This window comes from Colius striatus, chromosome 25 (genome assembly GCF_028858725.1).
Source record: "Colius striatus isolate bColStr4 chromosome 25, bColStr4.1.hap1, whole genome shotgun sequence".
In the NCBI taxonomy this organism is placed as follows: Eukaryota; Metazoa; Chordata; class Aves; order Coliiformes; family Coliidae; genus Colius; species Colius striatus.
The window spans coordinates 1480037-1497268 of record NC_084783.1 but is presented as its reverse complement, the minus strand read 5'-3'; the positions used below and the strand labels follow the sequence as shown (position 1 = coordinate 1497268).

The window sequence follows — 17232 nt, the reverse complement described above, 5'->3', positions numbered from 1 at the left end:
GGTGGGTGTCAGGAGGATGGGGCCAGTGTGTGCTGTGTGGTGGCCAGTGGCAGGACAAGGGGTAACAGGCACAGGCTGGCACACAGGCAGTGCCCCTGGCACAGGAGGAGAAAGTCCTTTGGTGCTGAGGTGAGGGAGCCCTGGCCCAGGCTGCCCAGGGAGGGTGTGGAGGCTCCTTCTCAGGAGGTTTCCAACCCCCCCTGGACACGTTCCTGTGCCCCCTGAGCCAGGGGAAGCTGCTGGAGCAGGGGCTGGGGCAGCTCTGCAGGGCCCTTCCAGCCCCTACCAGCACTCCCAGGTCTCTCCTAGAGCTGCTCTCCAGCAGGTTACCCTCAGCCTGTCCTGCTGCAAGGGGCTGTTCCTCTCCAGCTGTGGGACCCACCAGGTGCAGGAGGAAGGGCAGGAGACAGCCAGTCTTTATTGCCAGAGGTCACTGACTCAACCTCTGCACAATCTTGGCCATGAGACTTTCACTCCTCCCTAGTGAAGATCAAGAAGCATCTCAAAGACATGTCAACAACTGTGTTTTGCCCTCATTTGGAACTCAGGTTCAAACAAAGGCCCCTCTCTGCCCACCCCACAGAGGCTGTGTGCAGAGCTGCTCCTGGGAAGGGCCACATCACTCACTCATGTGCCAGCTCTGAAGGCAGATACACCGAGTCTCTGTTCCACAGTTGACTTCTCCACTGTGGAACTGATTCTCTTGGGACCTTTAGTTTGTGTCCTTGTGTTTGGGATACTTGAGGATAAGTCTGGAGTGATTTCACTGGCAAAAGCAGCAGTGAGGAAACTGTGGTTAGGAGGGAGCATGTCCACCTGCAGCCTGCCCTGACAGCAGCAGAAACATCCAGTTCTGGGCATCTCCTAAGGGGACAGGGCACAGCCTCTGTTAGTGAACCTGCTGGAGTTCAATGTCTCATCCAAGAGCTGTGAGATGATCCCATCTGCATTCAAAGGAACTGATCTGGACACTGCAGGAAGGACTGGCAGATATTCTCTTTAATCATTGTGTCAGGTTGCCCTGCCTCAGCCTGTCTCATGCAGAGGCAGGACACAGCAGCAGATCAGTCCTTTGATTTTCTACTCCACAATCAATTTCCCCCCCTCCCCACCCTCACTTTCCATGAAGAGGAGGCAGCTGACAGACAGACCCACCTGACAGCTCCCACACTGAGCCTCCAGCAGAAGCCCAGAATGCAGAGGCTGGGTCAGTGTGACATCTTCCAGTTGCCACCTGGGGCCCCCCAGGCCAGGCCTGCACAAGTCCAGCAGTAGGTGTGTGAACTGCATCCTCTCTTCTCATCTTGTTCCATACCTGAGCTACAAGAAGTGATGCTCTACCTGTTACTGCATTTTGTGTCCTCATCTGTCCATCCCTACTCCTGCAGCACCCTGCCTGCTCCCTCATAGCCAGACACAATCCATCTCCTCCACCCTGTCAGATGAACCCAACAGAGAAAGGCAGTGATGTGCTTTTTAGTAACAACACCAGAAACAACAACATTCCCCCTGCAAAGCTGTGGCTGTAGAAACATCATCACCAGCAGCAAACTCCACCCCTCCCACCAGCCTCAAGAGCCTGACAGTGCCAACACCTCCACCCCTGACTCCACACCACAGCAAGGATGAGTCATGTGCAAAGTCCTGGTTGTATTTGGTTTGGTAAAGTGCAAGACACTGCAGCAACAGAAGGCTTGTTGGTGCAACTTTGTACAAGAGATGTATGTTAGCAAAGACCAACGTGCCCTAAAAGCACCTCTGAGATCTTTCCAGGGGTGCTCTGAGGCCACTGGAGGATGACAGCAGATGGGAACTGGACCTGTCCCATCTCACTCTCCAATACCAACCTCTGTCCATCACTGGAAGTGCTGGGAAAGATAAAGAGGACCCAAACCAGCCTCTTTAAGCCATGATTAAAAAAGGAGCCAACAGCAGCTGCTAGTGTCTTGGGACCACTCAGGTTGCCATCTACCACACCCCTTACAGTGCAAGTGCACACAGCAAAGCATCAGGCAGAGAGGTCAGACTGGGCCAGTTCATCAGAGGGACTGGTCTAACGAGGGCACATCACAGAGCCTCTTCTTCTGGAAAGGAACCAGCCTCATCTCATCCTCCCCCCCACCCCCAGCCTGTCCCACAGTGCATCAGGGCCAGTTCAGAGCTGGTGTTGCTTCAGGAGGGGTATGGGAAGCCCTTGGATGGAATTCTTCTCAGAGAACCTGCTCAGTGCTCGATGAGGAAATGTCCAACAGCCTCCAGGCAGCGTAGGGGTTGAGCTCATCCTGGTCTCTGCAGAGGGCCCACACGTACAGCATCCGCAGGACCTTGTCCTGGAAGGCAAATCCTGTGGTTAGAGAGTGTGTGATGGTCACAGGCCTCAGCTCAGGGCTCCACACATCCTCCAGAGATGGGCAGCCTGGCACAGGGGCTGACACCCCTCTCAGGGAAACAGTTCTGCCTCAGCTCCAATCTCAGCCTCCCCTGGGGCAGCTGCAGCAGAGACCAACCCCCAGCTCACTCCAACCCCCTGTCAGGGAGTGTCAGAGACTACTCCTGTCTCCCCTCAGCCTCCTCTTCTCCAGGCTCAACACCCCCATTCCCTCAGTCTCTCCTCATCAAACCTTTGCTCCAGATCTTTCCCCAGCTCCATTTTTCACCTCTGGACAACAACCCTATTTAGAGACTTCACAGTTTTAAGCTCCTTTTCCCTACAATGTCCCTTGTCCAACACTCAGCAGGAGCAGCTCAGCAGCTACCACCAAATCACAGTCACCAGCCAGCTGACATCTGATTAAAGCTGAAGTTTTGTTTCCAAAGGAGGATTTTAATGCATCTCCTTGATTTATTGCTGCTCCAGAGAAATCAGACAGCCAACAGACTTTGATATCCTGTTCAATAATTATCACATCAATATCTATCTTCTAGGAATGCTGTAATTTAATGCAAGAAATCACTCTATCAGCTGTTCCTCCCCTGCAGTTGAGGTGACAGGCTGTGAATCAGTCCAGATGGGCCCCATTATTAAAATGAGTCCCTTTTTTGGTGGTGTGGTGGTGGTAACTTACAGCCTGGGCTAAAGCAAATGGTTGCAGAAAGCCAATATTTATTACATGCATGTATTCATTTGAATGGAAGTCTACTAGAAACTGCCAGCTCCAGGCTTCTCACAGCATTCCCCCATTATATATCATTAAGCTACTTAAATGTTGCACAGACAAAAGGCAAGCCAGAGCTGTCTGGCCAGCCAGCCACTTGAGAGCAAAGGTATCCCAGAAAACACATGGGCTCCTGGAACCTGCTGTGTCACTAGCTCTGGTGCCAAGCAGAGTCTGTGGTTACGTCAGGCAGGCTCAGTTTGGCATCACTGACAACACAACAAGCAGGACTGGCAGTGTCAAAGCTAAAGCACAGTGGAGTACAATCATAGAATCAATGCCAGGGGTTTGCTGCACAAATCACCCTGGGTCAGAGGTTCCCATGAGAAGCCTGGAGCACATACAGCATTTACCACAGTGGATATGGGAGGGTTCCATGGAAGCAAAGGCCTGTGGTGCTGCAGGATATTTTGTGCTAGTGTAGGGAGGCAGTAGCCAAAAACATGAACTCAGTGATTTTCCCCATCTCCTGCAAATGGCTTAAGTCCAGCTGCCACCCTGTTTGCCAAACACCTTTGTGCTCTGTTCTTACAGTGCCCTTCATGAAAGGAAGAGGAGGAGAAAAGACCAGGATGAGGTGGAAGCAGCATGACAGGGCGTTTATCAACAGCAGGGCAGCTCAATTCTGTCCCAGAGGGTGCCAAGGGAGCAGAACTCCCAGGAGGTAAGTGCAGGCAGGGAGTGTACTGGCCAGGCACAGCAGCAATTGGAAGAGAAAGCTCCTCACCATGGATTGAACACACCCCTTTCTCCATCCCTTCCAGATGTTTGCAGACTCCTGGTGTAAGATCAATCTCAATTAAGATGTCACAAATCTTCATGAGTCTCACAGGAAGAAATAGCTCCCACCAGGCTGAACCAAAGAGCTTACCCACAAGATATAGTATTATTCCAGACACCCACTGCTGGAGATGCACCTCAGTGAACCCCTAACAGGCTGTGAGGGGACCTGGGGAGAGCATTTGCAGGCACGAGCATCACTTACCGGATCCCCCTCCACCACTTCTCCTTTCTGGTTCTTAATCACCATCACCACCTGAGCCTGGAAAGTGATGATTAACACTGGTCCCTGCTCCATCATCTTCCCCATAGCCAGCTGCAAGGAAAAACAATCCTGTTAGAAAGCCATTTCTGCAGATGAATGTAGGAAACATCATTTAACAGCACTGCTACTGCTTGACTCAGCTCACAAGCCCATCTCCTCCCCTGAACCTGGTTACTTGAACGAGCTTACACCTGCTCTGTACTGCAGATGTTGTACAGCTCATTGCAAAGCATCTCCCCAAAAGCTTTCCCTGTACTTAAAAGCTTTCTCAAAATTGTTCTGCACATTTCCACTCCACAACTTTCAGTCACAGGTGACTCAGCAGCAAACACACCCCATGAGCTCTCCCAGCAGCAGGGAGCTGTCCCTCTGCTAGCAGAAATGGCAAATACCACAGCAGCACAAGGCAAAAAGAAGAGCCCAGAAGTCAAAGCAAGGAAGAAAACCTCTCCCCAGGGTCAGGAGATTCTAATTCATCCCTCAGGGTGAAATATAAAGGACACTCACATCAATGTTGTCAACGTCCAGAATCCTGGAGTGGAACTGGAGACCCATGGCTTTGGCTTGCTGGATTGGATGAGCAAGCTGCCTGTAAGTCTAAAGGAAGCAACAGACTTGTGTTACACCTTTGAATTTGCTCTGTCACAAAGGAAAAGGGATTTTCTGCTTAGAGAGAACCACCAAAAGAGGTGAAAGTCAATGCTATGCAAACATGCTGAACACAGATGTCTTGCTGTGGTCTTCACATAACCAAACTGACTGGAAATCCCACCTGCCCTGGCCAGAGCAGGATCAATCACCCACAGCAGAGGATGTACAGCCAGTGTACCTGACAGCCAAAGCACTGGCCATCCTGATTTCAACAGCAGACAAGGAGAACCAGTCTTTACCTGACAGCCAGGCAGACCCTGGAGGCAGACCAGCATTTCCTGGCTCCTTTTAGACACAGGCACATATTGCTTCAGTATTTCTGCAGCAAGAACTGTTGCTGGGGTCAGTGGATTTCAAGTTGCTTCCAGCATTAGCACCATATTCTTGGCAGGTATCAAACAGGAGGGAGGCCCTACCTCCCTCCCCACTGTGGATCTTCAAACCTTTGGCACAAGCATCTCACTGCAAATACCCTGGAGAAGTGACTGGCAAAGGGACTGGAGTGAGTTACAGCCCAGGGATGCTGAGGACAGTGGGCAGAGGCAGTGGTAGGAGCCAAGGGGCTGCCAGCAGCCTGCAGCTCAGTTGGTAAGCCTGCCACTTCAGTGTTTGCTTTCCTGGTTTGTATTCCAGCACTTTTAGTGATCAATATCACACACACACCACCTGCTGTGTGATTCCATTCAAGAGCCTTTATCTCCTGGATTCACATTACCAGGACTCTCATGTCCTCCCTTGGCTTATCTGACAGATGATTCTTCACTTCTGAGCTTAATTTGTAACTACAGCTGGCTTAGAAGGGTTTGCTTTTTGTCTTTGTCTAAACTGCAGTGAATCTGCTACATCCCTCTCGAGATCTCAGAGGGATTCTCCAGTGTCACTTCAAAGGTTGCTTGAACCACTGAAGAACTTCCTTCACTGTCACACTGAAACACCTCCCTCACTGCAATATTGCTGGGAAGATGTTAATCACAGCCAGCACCAAAAGGAAACACAAAAGCTCCCAGTGTGTGCTTTGCCAGCCCTCTGCTGGTGAGCATCAGGAGGGGGATTGTCAGCAGCAGCAGCTGAATTCCTCAGGAACAGAACAAGAATGAGGCTGTGCTGCCTACAAGTGAAAAACCAGGACAAACACCCATCTGTGCTGTCAGGAAGGGATCTGCTTCCAGGAGGTGCTCAATAACACAGCCCCTGAATTACAACAATTGCTATTCACTGCTTCAAGAAGTGGATCCAGTGTTGGAAGGAAATCTATCCCAGCACAAAAAGAAAACCAGTTTCTGTACAGCAAAGCAAAAGTCAGCTTTCTGCAGGGGGGTTATTCTGTGCTGCCATTCCAGTCTGTCAGGGTTATCTGCTGGGATACTGCAGTGGAAACATGTTTATGTCATAGCTCTGGGGATAACTCAGCCCTGTAAAGCAGAACAGTGGCACCTTTTTGGGTCAGCTCAAATGTCTCTGCACTTTCACACCCCATATCTGAGAGACAGGCTCTACTAAAGCCCATCAAACAAGGAGGAGCAGTGAGGAGCTGGAGCTACACTGAGCTTAGCTCTCAATTCACTATCTGTCTATAACAAAGCTCACCTCTCTCCTCTCTTATCCAAACTATTCCAGAAGTCTGGCATGTCTGGACCTGGGAGGATTGGTGCCAGCAGCTGAACAGGAGCCAGCAGTATGCCCAGGTGGGCAAGAAGACCAGTGGCAGCCTGGCTGGATCAGAAACAGCCTGGCCAGCAGGCCCAGGGCAGGGACTGTCCCCTGTGCTGGGCCCTGGGGAGGCTGCAGCTCGAGGGCTGGGTTCTGGCAGAACTGTTTCCCTGAGAGGGGTGTCAGCCCCTGTGCCAGGCTGCCCAGGGAGCTGGGGGAGTGCCCAGCCCTGGAGGGATCCCAAAGCCCTGGAGCTGAGGTGCTGAGGGGTCAGTGCTGGGCTGGGCAGGGTGAGGGGAGGGCTGGGGCTGCAGCAGCTCAAGGGCTTTGCCAACCCCAATGATCCTGTGATTCTATGACACTTGAGTGTTACTGTTTGACAGCCTGAACATGTTACCCAGGGAAGCAGATGAGCAACAGCAGAGACACAACAGATGGACAGTTGGCACAGAGAAGGCCCAACACAGCCACTTCCAGGGGAGAACCAAAACCTCTTCAGGCACTTTTAAAAGCAGCTCTACTCACCGCTTCATAGCACCAATCTTTGAGGATGTCAAGCTCTCCAGATATCATAGCCTGAAAGACACAACCACAACATGAACATTTGAAACCATCCCCTGTCTCAAAGAGTTGAAACAATCAGCACTTTCATCAGCAAACTACTTTAAATCCTTTAAACCCTGACAGAGGACAAGAGCTTCAAAGAGGAAGAGCAAGGAGAACCTCTGCAAACACACAGTTCAGACACAGGGTAATGAACACATGGAGCTCACAGTGAGGCAGATGCTTGGAATTCAGCACATTTCAAAGTCAAGTTAGTTAGATGTGGCAGGGCATTGCTCAATGGAGTGCCTGTAAATCTTCCTGCCTGGTGGCATCTGTGAGCTGGCTGCCTGCAGCCTGGAAAAACTTCTCCTGTGAAAAATCCACTCTCCCAGAGCCCAGAGGCTCTTTTGCATCAGGATGTTTGTCCCTGGAAGTATCAAATGACCAAGTCATGAAAGATGCTTTTAAACTCAATTGTTATGTGGGACCCAACTTCCTTCTGCCAAGGTTACGTGGTGTTCTGTGCAAAGCTGGATGCCCAAGAAGCAAATCCTGTCCCAGGTTTCCATTTTAGCCTCAGAAAAGTAAAACAAAAAACCTTCCAGGTTATAGTAAAGGAAAGATTCAACCCTTGGCTGCCCCACCTTACCTCCAAGACATTGGGGATTATGTCACGCTCACATTGCTTTAAAAACCGGTCTTTGTCAAAGGATGGATCCACTTTGAGTATCTCTGTCAAAACCTCTGACATTTCTGTCTTGGAGAACAATCCACCTGATAAAACAACTCAGTGAGACCAAGGGCACAACAACTGTCAGCAGAAAACAAGAGATAAACCTTTGGTTCTATCCCAAGGGAAGGGGCAGGTAGCTGGGAGTGATGGCTTAAGTCAGGCTCCAAACAGGCACCAACACTTGTCACCACACTGCATTTGTGACACAGCAGCAGCTTGTGACACTGCATGATATATGCAAAGCACTATAAAGCTCCCAAATCCATCCCAAAGGTGGGTAAGATGTGGAGGAGAGCAGCACTGACTCACCAGGAGCAGAGCTGGAAGGCTAGAGATGCACTGGGACAGGAAAGTTACCTATTAAGTCGGTGACTTTGTCTGTGACAGCTCTGGAGGCTCGGATGAAGGCATTGTCACTCTCATCATACTTCATTTTCATCTCAAAGAACCCTGAAAGGAGAGGAGATGTGAGCAGCAGTGTCCTTGCACTGCATTCCTGCATTGGGAATCACCATGCAATGGGCTGCAGACCAAACCTGCCACTCCTCTGCTAAATCTCTGTTGATTATCCATTCAACAGTTCCTTTGCTCCTGCTTTTCCTGCAACGTCCTCACCCAGCAACACCTGGCACTAGGATGGTTTCTGACTTCAGCTGACAGAAACTCTGCACCTTCTGTGCACACTTTGAGACAGAAAATACACTGGACTTGCTTACAGCAGTAACAGCTTCCCCACAGCCCTTGATTCAGTCTGCTACAAGGAGGGGTAACAGGATGTGAAATCAACACCTTGGAGTGGGGGAGATCAAAACCAGACCTGAAGCCTTGCCAATTTGTAACAGAATAGCAAGGCATCAGTGAGGATGCAGTTGTTAGGCAGCATTATGTACCTCTGCAGCTTGCTCAGAAAGCCAGGCAAGCTTGTCACAGAGCTGCAGAAACCACTGCTGGGGGAGAAAGCCAAAGCAAAATCTGAGAGGCAGAAGGAAGGGAAGGAGATGAAGCAAGAGAAAAAGGCCATTTAAGGCAGCAGATACTGCTGCAATAAACTAAGGGCTCAATCAAACCATCACCTGTCTCCAGACAGCACCAGAGGGGCCAGAACTGCAGAAGGTAACTGTGGGATAACAGGTCCTCAGGGAAGATCCTTCCCACCACAGTGATTAACAACTGGAATCCTGCCCTGAAGCTCGTGCTCCTTCCAAAAAGCAGAGGCTGTTCCTGGTCCAGGTGGTACCTCAAGGGAGAGCCCAGGCTGGAGAGTCTGGTGCAGCCACAGCTGTGGTGCACCCAGAGTTGCAAACCCACACTCTTGGAAAGCCACCTCAAACGAGGGGAAGGCAGATGGTGCAGGAGTGGGAGGTGCAGCATGTGGGGAGTCTTAGGAGCTATGAGCATCTGGCTTTGGAAAGGCTAACAAGTGGGATGGAAAAACACATTCTTGGGCACCTCCTGAGGAGCTCCACTTTAAAAGAAGTTGGGGAGAAACACAGTCCAAAGGTAATTATGGTATGTTGCACTTTTACAGTCTTCTGTTCCTTAAGGAGTCGTTTCCCCTGCAGCACACTGGCAGCCACTGGTTTGATTTGTTGAAGGATTCTGGTCTCAGGCTTCCTTATGCCTCTCAGAAACACTAAATGCCTGGATAACTATCAAAAGTTATTGCCCTCTGCACTACAGACATTCAGTAGTTTTAGGTTTTGCAATAAAACCAGGAAGGAGGCAAAGTGCCACATGTTCCAGAGTCCTGAGCAGATGGCAGCAGAAACCAGCTCCATGGAGACAAGATTTTCTCTCCAGATCAGGAAGAGGAGCTCTGGCAGTCTCCTCCCTGGGGACAGGCATGCCCTTGCCTGCTCTCACTGCCACAGTGGATGTGCCAGAGGGAAAGGGAAAAGGAAAGGGAGCTACTCCTTCATCTTGGGAACACTTACTGTTGAAGACCACGTTGTTGTCCTTGAAATCTTTCCACTGCTGATACCATTTTGAGTCCTTATGCAGCACCACACCCATGGCCTCCCTAGAGAGCACAAGAAACATGGGTGCATGTGAACAAGTCACTTATAACCACGTGAGAATAAAGGGCAGGACATGCTGACAAGTGTGACTGGAGCATGCAGCACCACAGAATCCCAGAGCTGGAGCTACATTGAGCTTAGCTCTCAATTCACTATCTGTCCATAACAAAGCTCTCCTCTCTTATCCAGACTATTCCAGAAGTCTGGCATGTCTGGATCTGAGGAGGTTAGTGCCAGCAGCTGAACAGGAGCCAGCAGCATGCCCAGGTGGGCAAGGGAATCCTGGCTTGTATCAGAAAGAGTGGCCAGCAGGAGTAGAGCAGGGATTGTGCCCCTGTGCTGGGCCCTGGGGAGGCTGCAGCTCCAGGGCTGTGTCAGTGCTGGGCCCCTCACTCACTGTCACAGGGACACTGAGGGGCTGCAGCGTGGCCAGAGCTGGGCACAGAGCTGGGGAAGGGGCTGGAGCACAAGGGGCTGGGGAGGGGCTGAGGGAATGGGGGTGTTGAGCCTGGAGCAGAGGAGGCTGAGGGCAGCCAGCAGCACTCTCTGACACTCCCTGACTGGAGGCTGCAGGGAGCTGGGGGGTGGGCTCTGCTCCCCAGTAACAGGACAAGAGGAAAGGGGCTGCAGTTGCCCCAGGGGAGGTTGAGGTTGGAGCTGAGGCAGAACTGTTTCCCTCAGAGGGGTGTCAGCCCCTGTGCCAGGCTGCCCAGGGAGCTGGGGCAGTGCCCAGCCCTGGAGGGATCCCAAAGCCCTGGAGCTGAGGTGCTGAGGGCTGTGGGTCAGTGCTGGGCTGGGCAGGGTGAGGGCAGGGCTGGGACTGCAGCAGCTTCAGGGGCTTTGCCAACCAAAACCATTCTGTGACTCTATGAAATTTGCTCTCAGCCCATCCTGCTCTGTTAGGTCACACCTCCCTCCAAAAGCAGCCTCACTGCTTTCATTTGAACCCTCCCTGACCTGTAGTTAAGCTTTTTTATCACATTACACAGAAATCCTCCCCTGAATGACACCCAATACATACTCATTAGCTTCAAATATTCTCTCCTCTTTAATCCTCTCCCCTGAGAACTCTGTTCTCTTCCGTAGCCGCTCGGGGCGTTTGTAGGGACCAGTCTGCCCTAAAACACTTTCATCTAGTTCCTTCTTCACAGTTTCTACTCCCTGAAAGGAAAACATCCACATTAGGTTGATTTACCATTCCCTTCACTTTCCCAGCAACTGAAAGTTCTTTCTGTTGATGGCAAAAGCAAAAGGAGAGACTCCAGGTTGTTCTCCTGTCCCTTAACTCAGCAAATGCTGCTTGGCTCGTGGCTTTTGGCAAAGACATCACACCAAGGCTTTCTGCTTAAGAAGTTAACAGTCTAGGATAGGGAATGGATGGTGGAACTGAGTCAATTTGAAGTAAAAAGACAATATAGTGGAAATCCTGGACACAGTCAAACTTTACAGCTGATGAGGGGTGACCTCTAGAGAGGGTAAACAGGAATATACCAAGTCAAAGGAAGGCACATCAGAGCCCAGCAGCTGCTGGTAGGATGGCAAGCCCTGGCTACAAGGAAAGAATGATTCCTAGAACCCTGAAGTAGGGGACAAGAAAGACTTCAGGACACTGACAACTGAGTGCAGAGCTACCTGGAAGGTCAGTAAAATCCAGGTTGTGAGCCCAAGCTTTAACAAGCAGCAGTATTGCTTTCCCCTGAACAAAAGGCAGCCTCACTTTTCATACAGTGCTACACACCTTCCACCTTCCTACAAAAGGGAGAGCTTCAGGCAAGCCAGTTTGTTCCCACAAGTGCCACTGGTACCTGGCTGCAGCAGACATCTGCTGCCCTACTCCCTGAGCACAGCAATCCATGTTTCCACAGCACATTTTAGCAGAAGCTCAGCTACTGGAGCCTCACACTTCTCCAGGGTTGCTGAGCAAACACTAGACCTGCAAAGCACATCTCCTGAGCTGCTCAGCTTATCCCAAAGGCTCACAAGGTCTCACTGGAAGAGTTTTGCATTTAATTTTACACTCACCACTTCCAAGTCAATGAGCTGTGTCCAGAGCTCTGGCTCCTACAGTAGCACAGGACTGACATACCTGAGAAATGGCTTTGAAGGCTGCTGTCTTGCCTAGTTTCTCTCCTCCTTTTGTCACTGACTCTGCAGACTGCTTTGCTGTTTTTGCTGCTTCTTCCACACCTTCCTTTATCTTTCTGCCAATATCACTCTTACTTACTTCATCCAGACTCTGTGACAGAACAGAACAGGGAAGAAAAGGTCATTTCAGGTGAAAACTGATGTTGAGTGACTCCTCTTTGTGAATGCTGAAGACCTCTTAATGTGCACAAACAACTCATCAAACCTAAGACTAACAAAAAACCTGATGAAAAGACTAACCAGGCAGAAGCTGGACACAGAGTTACATGTCCCAGGGGAGACAGTTTCCCAGGGTGACCTTCCAGCAGTGCTCCAACTGCCCTCCAGAAGAACCACCCTGAGGCTGTTCTTAACTGTGAGACAAAGCAGAACCAGGAAGACCATGTCCAGTCTCCAAATGTGAGAGGAATCACTGCCAGTGCCTCACCTCTGACCTTACAGTAACTGAGGAAGGCATCATACACTGTTGCTGCAATTCTGTTAATGACTCTGGCCTTAAAGAGTCAGAACAGCATCACTTGTGGAATGGCAACCACCTCCCACCAACAAAAGAGAGACTAAACAGCTCATCTTGGAGCAGAACTGCCTTAGGGAAAGGTTCCTCCATGGCTGCATTTTACCTCTTTCACTGTACCAGTTATTTCTTCCAGTTTCTTTTTAATCACTTCTGAGGTCTTCACTGTTTCAGATTCAATGGTTTTCTGGGGGGGAAAGTAAAGAATGCTGCATGTCATTATGAGCATAGAAGACTCCAAAACAGTTTAGCCCAGAGCACACCCCATTAGCACAGTAACTGAGGGCAAAGAGCTACAGCTTCAGGAGGACACTACTCAGTAACCACCATCAGCAGCTTTGCAAGTAATGCTGGTTTTAGTTCTCCAAAGAATGCAATTTTACATAGTGCCAGTGTTACATTTAACACAGAATCACAGAATGGTTGGGGTTGGAAGGGACCTTTAGAGATCATCCAGTCCAACAGCCCTGCTACAGCAGGTTCCCCTGGCTCAGGGGGCACAGGGATGTGTCCAGGTGGGGTTGGAAACCTCCTGAGAAGGAGCCTCCACACCCTCCCTGGGCAGCCTGGGCCAGGGCTCCCTCACCTCAACAGTGAAAGACTTTTCCCTCATGTTGAAATGTCACCTCATTTATCTGCTCATTAGTTGGGAAATGCACTGAAGGACCTGCTGGAAAGACTTGGCACTAAAATCAAACCCAACCACTCTTTTCCACCCATTGACCAGGGAGGATTTCCAGCCAAGCAGAACTTCCCATCAAAAGAGGCTGAACTGAAGAGTTCCTCAGCAGCAACATTCACATTCACATTGAGAGCAGAGGCAGCACAGTGACTGGGCAATGACAACATCAAAGCAACTCAGGAAGGCTTACATATTTCCTCCTTGCTTCTCGAAGGGCATCAGACTCTTCCAGCTTCCTGGCTTCATCTCTGAACTTTTTAATACTTTCTTTCATCTCCTTGTTTTTTGCTAATTCCTGCTTGATGTTCTCCACAAACCCTGATATAAAACCCTTTCTTCCTCCAGAGGAGTAGCATCTAGACTGAAAAAAAAACCCCAGATCATTGACATGTTGTAGAATGCAAAAGAGATGTGAAATGAAAGCAGCATCCAAGCCAGCAGGGAGACTCACTCCAGCCAAGTCATTTCTGATGTATTAAGTGTTGTGGGAAACATTGAGCTAGCTTGAAAAAGCAGCAGTTTCTCCTAAAAACAGCCATGTCCAGCACATTCCTAATGCCCTGTGAAGCACATTGATTAAAAGAAGCCACTTCTCCAGAGTTTAACCCCAGAGGTTAGTTCAGGTTTAAACAACTGAGTAGATGGAGTGACCAGAGAGCCACTCCTGACCTCTGTCACTCAGCTACTGCAAAATTCCTTGGGTTCATCAGATCTGGCTTCTAAAGTAGGAACTTTGAACCTAGAACTGGTGCTTCTCAGAGGTATACACACAGGCAGATCAGTACTTGAGCAAGAGATCACTTTTGGCTTGAAATAAAACCAATTCAGACATTAACCAACCTGATAGATCTCTGAAACAGGCCCACTCATCCTATAGCCTGTGCCCCTGTGGACTGCAGGAACTGGGGATCTTCTGGATATGAGCCACATGCCACTGATGAGACATTTCTGCAAGGAAAAGAGAAGATCAGGTTAGCACACAGGCTGACAGCAGTCTTAAAGAGCCAAGGAAGAGAGGAAAGAGCACTGCAAATAGCCAAAAGTCTTCTGGGAACACACCCTGTGTGCTGGATGTTGGTTGGATAAGAAGGATCCACAAAAGCCTTGGTGTGTGTTTGAGCTACACCCACTGACAAGTCGCTTTTGACAAAATCAAATGGAGCAATGCACTTTCCACAGGATGTGAGAGGATGCACTTGCTCTGCAGAACCCTCATTTTAAGGCAATGGTGATGCACAAGTGAACCCAGAACAGAAAAGACACACAAGGTGTGATCACTGAGGGATCCTGCTGCACCTTGCTGAGGTTACAAACTCTTGCATCATGTTGCTAATCCTTCAGTTCATCCTCCACTGAAGCAAACACTGCAGCACTCCCAGATTCTTGTCCTTGCTCCCTTAAAGGGGTCCTTCAACACTGACCTACCTCCTTTTGCCCTCACATTCTGGGAAAATCCCTTTGGCATAGCCTTGGCCTTTAGGCAGTGGAAAGCAGCACCTTTCACCTCCAGTCAAGCTCCTGCTCTCCATGGGCCTGAGTTACCAAAACACACACCCCAAGCTCTTTCTCTACCAGACCACTTCTCAAACTGCTCATCCTGGAAAACAAAACCCCACAAACCAACAAACCAAAGGGGCTTTGCCACTAAAACCCTTTGGGAAACCAAATGATGATTTAACTCTTTGCCCAAGCCAACAACATCATGTCCAGCTCTTCAGCTCCTGGATGTTGAGAAGGTTTTGGAAAGAGCTGCCCTGTATTAACTCACTGGCTTCTGCACTTCTGCTAAGCCACATCTTTTAACTTCAGCTCCCTCTGATTTACACCTCAGTCAGATTGCTGAAGTTTAAAGTTTATCTCAAGGAAGGGAACTCTCTCCATTGCCCACCTTGGAGCATTGCTGCTCAAGTCACCAGGCCTTGCAGCCAGCAAGGATGAGCTAGATGTGATATGCACCTCTAAACATCTGTATTAGCTGCAAGAACATCATTAGAACTGCCTGTTGGATTGAACTCATTGCAGTTCTTGAGCAAAAGGCACATTTCTGCCACTCCACTGGGCAGAAATGCTTAATCCCACGTGCAACCTTGGGCATAAAAGGTGACAGGAGATCACCTTCCAAGCATGTCTCGCTCCCAAGTGGCTTTGAAAGGCAGATCACACATCCACTTACCTGCTCAACGCAGGGGAAAGAACTCAGGCTGAAACTTAAACCATGGAGCAGCATCTCAGCCAGCTCCAGGAACACTCTGGAAGTTCCCAGCCCCATGTGGAACACCCTGCCCGGGGATGGCCCTCGCTGGGCACTACGGCAGAGCCAGTGGGGACACTGAAACGGGCCGAGGAGCTTCCCGCTGCCCCCCCGAGCCCTCAGCCGCGGGCCCGACCGTGCCCGCATCGCCGCAAGGAGGGGACAGGGGAGATGAGAAGGGAGGCAGCGGCCGGCACAGCTCTGAGGGCGGCACCCGCCATCCCGGCCCGGAGCCCCGGGCGCTCGCCCTCACCGCATCCCGCCTCACGGGGCTGGGGATCCCGCCCTCGCCTCCCGCCGCCCCACCGCGAGTGCTGAGGCCCAGCAGCGGCCCCGCGCTCACCCGGCAGCTCCCGGCCCCAGCCCCGGCCCCGCGCTCACCCGGCAGCCCCCGGTCCCGGCCCCGCGCTCACCCGGCAGCCCCCGGTCCCGGCCCCGCGCTCACCCGGCAGCCCCCGGTCCCGGCCCCGCGCTCACCCGGCAGCTCCCGGCCCCGGCCCAGGCCCGGCCCCGCGCTCACCCGGCAGCCCCCGGCCCCGGCCCCGGCCCCGCGCTCACCCGGCAGCTCCCGGCCCCGGCCCAGGCCCGGCCCCGCGCTCACCCGGCAGCCCCCGGCCCCGGCCCCGCGCTCACCCGGCAGCTCCCGGCCCCGGCCCAGGCCCGGCCCCGCGCTCACCCGGCAGCTCCCGGCCCCAGCCCCGGCCCCGCGCTCTCCCGGCAGCTCCCGGCCCCGGCCCCGCGCTCACCCGGCAGCTCCCGGCCCCGGCCCAGGCCCGGCCCCGCGCTCACCCGGCAGCTCCCGGCCCCGGCCCAGGCCCGGCCCCGCGCTCACCCGGCAGCCCCCGGCCCCGGCCCCGCGCTCACCCGGCAGCCCCCGGCCCCCGCCGCCGCCATCGTCTGCGCCGGCCGTGTGACCTTCGCGCGCCGCCGCGCCGTGACGTCACTGCCGCGCGCCGCTCTTGGCCACGTGGGCCCGGCGGGAGCGCGCCCGCGGGAACGCGCCGCGGCGGGAGCGGGAGGCGGAGGCGCGATGCCGCTGCAGCGCCGGCCCCGCACAGCACGGCGCCGAGGGGAAGCGAAGGGCGGCAGACGGGGCTTGACACGAGTCTCTGCGATGAGACAGCGAAGGGGAAAGCGCGCGGGCGGCTGCAGGGGCGTGTGAGGGCAGCTCAGCCCGACACTGAGGGGAAACGGGGCACCGAGCAGCCTCAACCTGGGGCTTTGCTCTCCCAGGACCGTTAGAACAGCTCCTGCCAGCGCTTCTCCCCTCGTCCCAGCTTCCTGGCCCCGCTGTAGCATCGCCGAGCAGAGCACAGAGCCCACAGCGTGACCTTCCACCACAAGAAAAGCTCCAGAGCGCCGTGGATGAGACTCAGCAGCTTTCTGAGGGGACGGGGTTTGGCTGACAGCTCGTGCCAAAGGCTGGTGGGGAACGTCCAGAGCAGCAAGTCCTCACCCTGCCCTGGCAGCAAGGACACTGATGGATCTCACTGACAGAGATAACCAAGTAATCACCTGGGGCTTGGACCAGATGATCTCTAAAGGTCCCTTCCACCCCTACCATTCTATGACTTGGGGGTTGGACTAGATGAGCTCTAAAGGTCCCTTCTAATCTACCATTCTGAGTCAAGATCATCTGGGCTTTGTTCTATGATCATAATTTCCCATTCCTATAAGAACAACTTCATTTTGGAGGCCACACAGCTCTCAAACTGAGGTAAGGGCATCAACTCCTGGCTTAGGCATGAAATTTCACCTCTCCTGCTACTGAAATTACCACTCCAAACTAACAGCTTTCAACTGGTGCTATTAAAATGGTGTTTGTAAGAGAGGGTGAAATGT

At 52.1% G+C, this 17232-nt stretch overlaps 1 protein-coding gene across 2 annotated transcripts; it reads right to left on the bottom strand.

The window, feature by feature from the left end:
* Positions 1 to 1124: 1124 nt before the first annotated feature.
* Positions 1125 to 16321, bottom strand: TIMM44 (translocase of inner mitochondrial membrane 44). 2 transcript variants are annotated; one of them, XM_062014995.1, is made up of 13 exons: positions 16255 to 16321; positions 13980 to 14087; positions 13330 to 13500; positions 12564 to 12644; positions 11885 to 12034; positions 10820 to 10959; positions 9715 to 9800; positions 8138 to 8230; positions 7697 to 7821; positions 7027 to 7077; positions 4708 to 4797; positions 4141 to 4251; positions 1125 to 2330 (listed from the first exon to the last, which is right to left on the bottom strand). In XM_062014995.1, exons 1-13 carry the CDS (start codon positions 16282 to 16284, stop codon positions 2211 to 2213), a joined length of 1356 nt encoding a protein of 451 aa, XP_061870979.1. In that variant the 5' UTR covers positions 16285 to 16321; the 3' UTR covers positions 1125 to 2210. The 2 variants fall into 2 exon arrangements, with proteins under 2 accessions (XP_061870979.1, XP_061870980.1); XM_062014996.1 differs by lacking the exon at positions 16255 to 16321 and adding an exon at positions 15911 to 15923.
* Positions 16322 to 17232: the final 911 nt, after the last annotated feature.

What these genes read in the sequence shown, in the direction of transcription:
- TIMM44 (XM_062014995.1), bottom strand. Translation starts at nt 16,284, where the DNA reads ATGGCGGCGGCGGGGGCCGGGGGCTGCCGG. An exon ending in CAAAGTCACCGACTTAATAG is followed by an intron (nt 7,822 to 8,137) that starts GTAACTTTCCTG and finishes TTGTTTTATCAG; the next exon opens with GTGGATTGTTCTCCAAGACA. An exon ending in TGGACGTTGACAACATTGAT is followed by an intron (nt 4,252 to 4,707) that starts GTGAGTGTCCTT and finishes TTTTCCTTGCAG; the next exon opens with CTGGCTATGGGGAAGATGAT.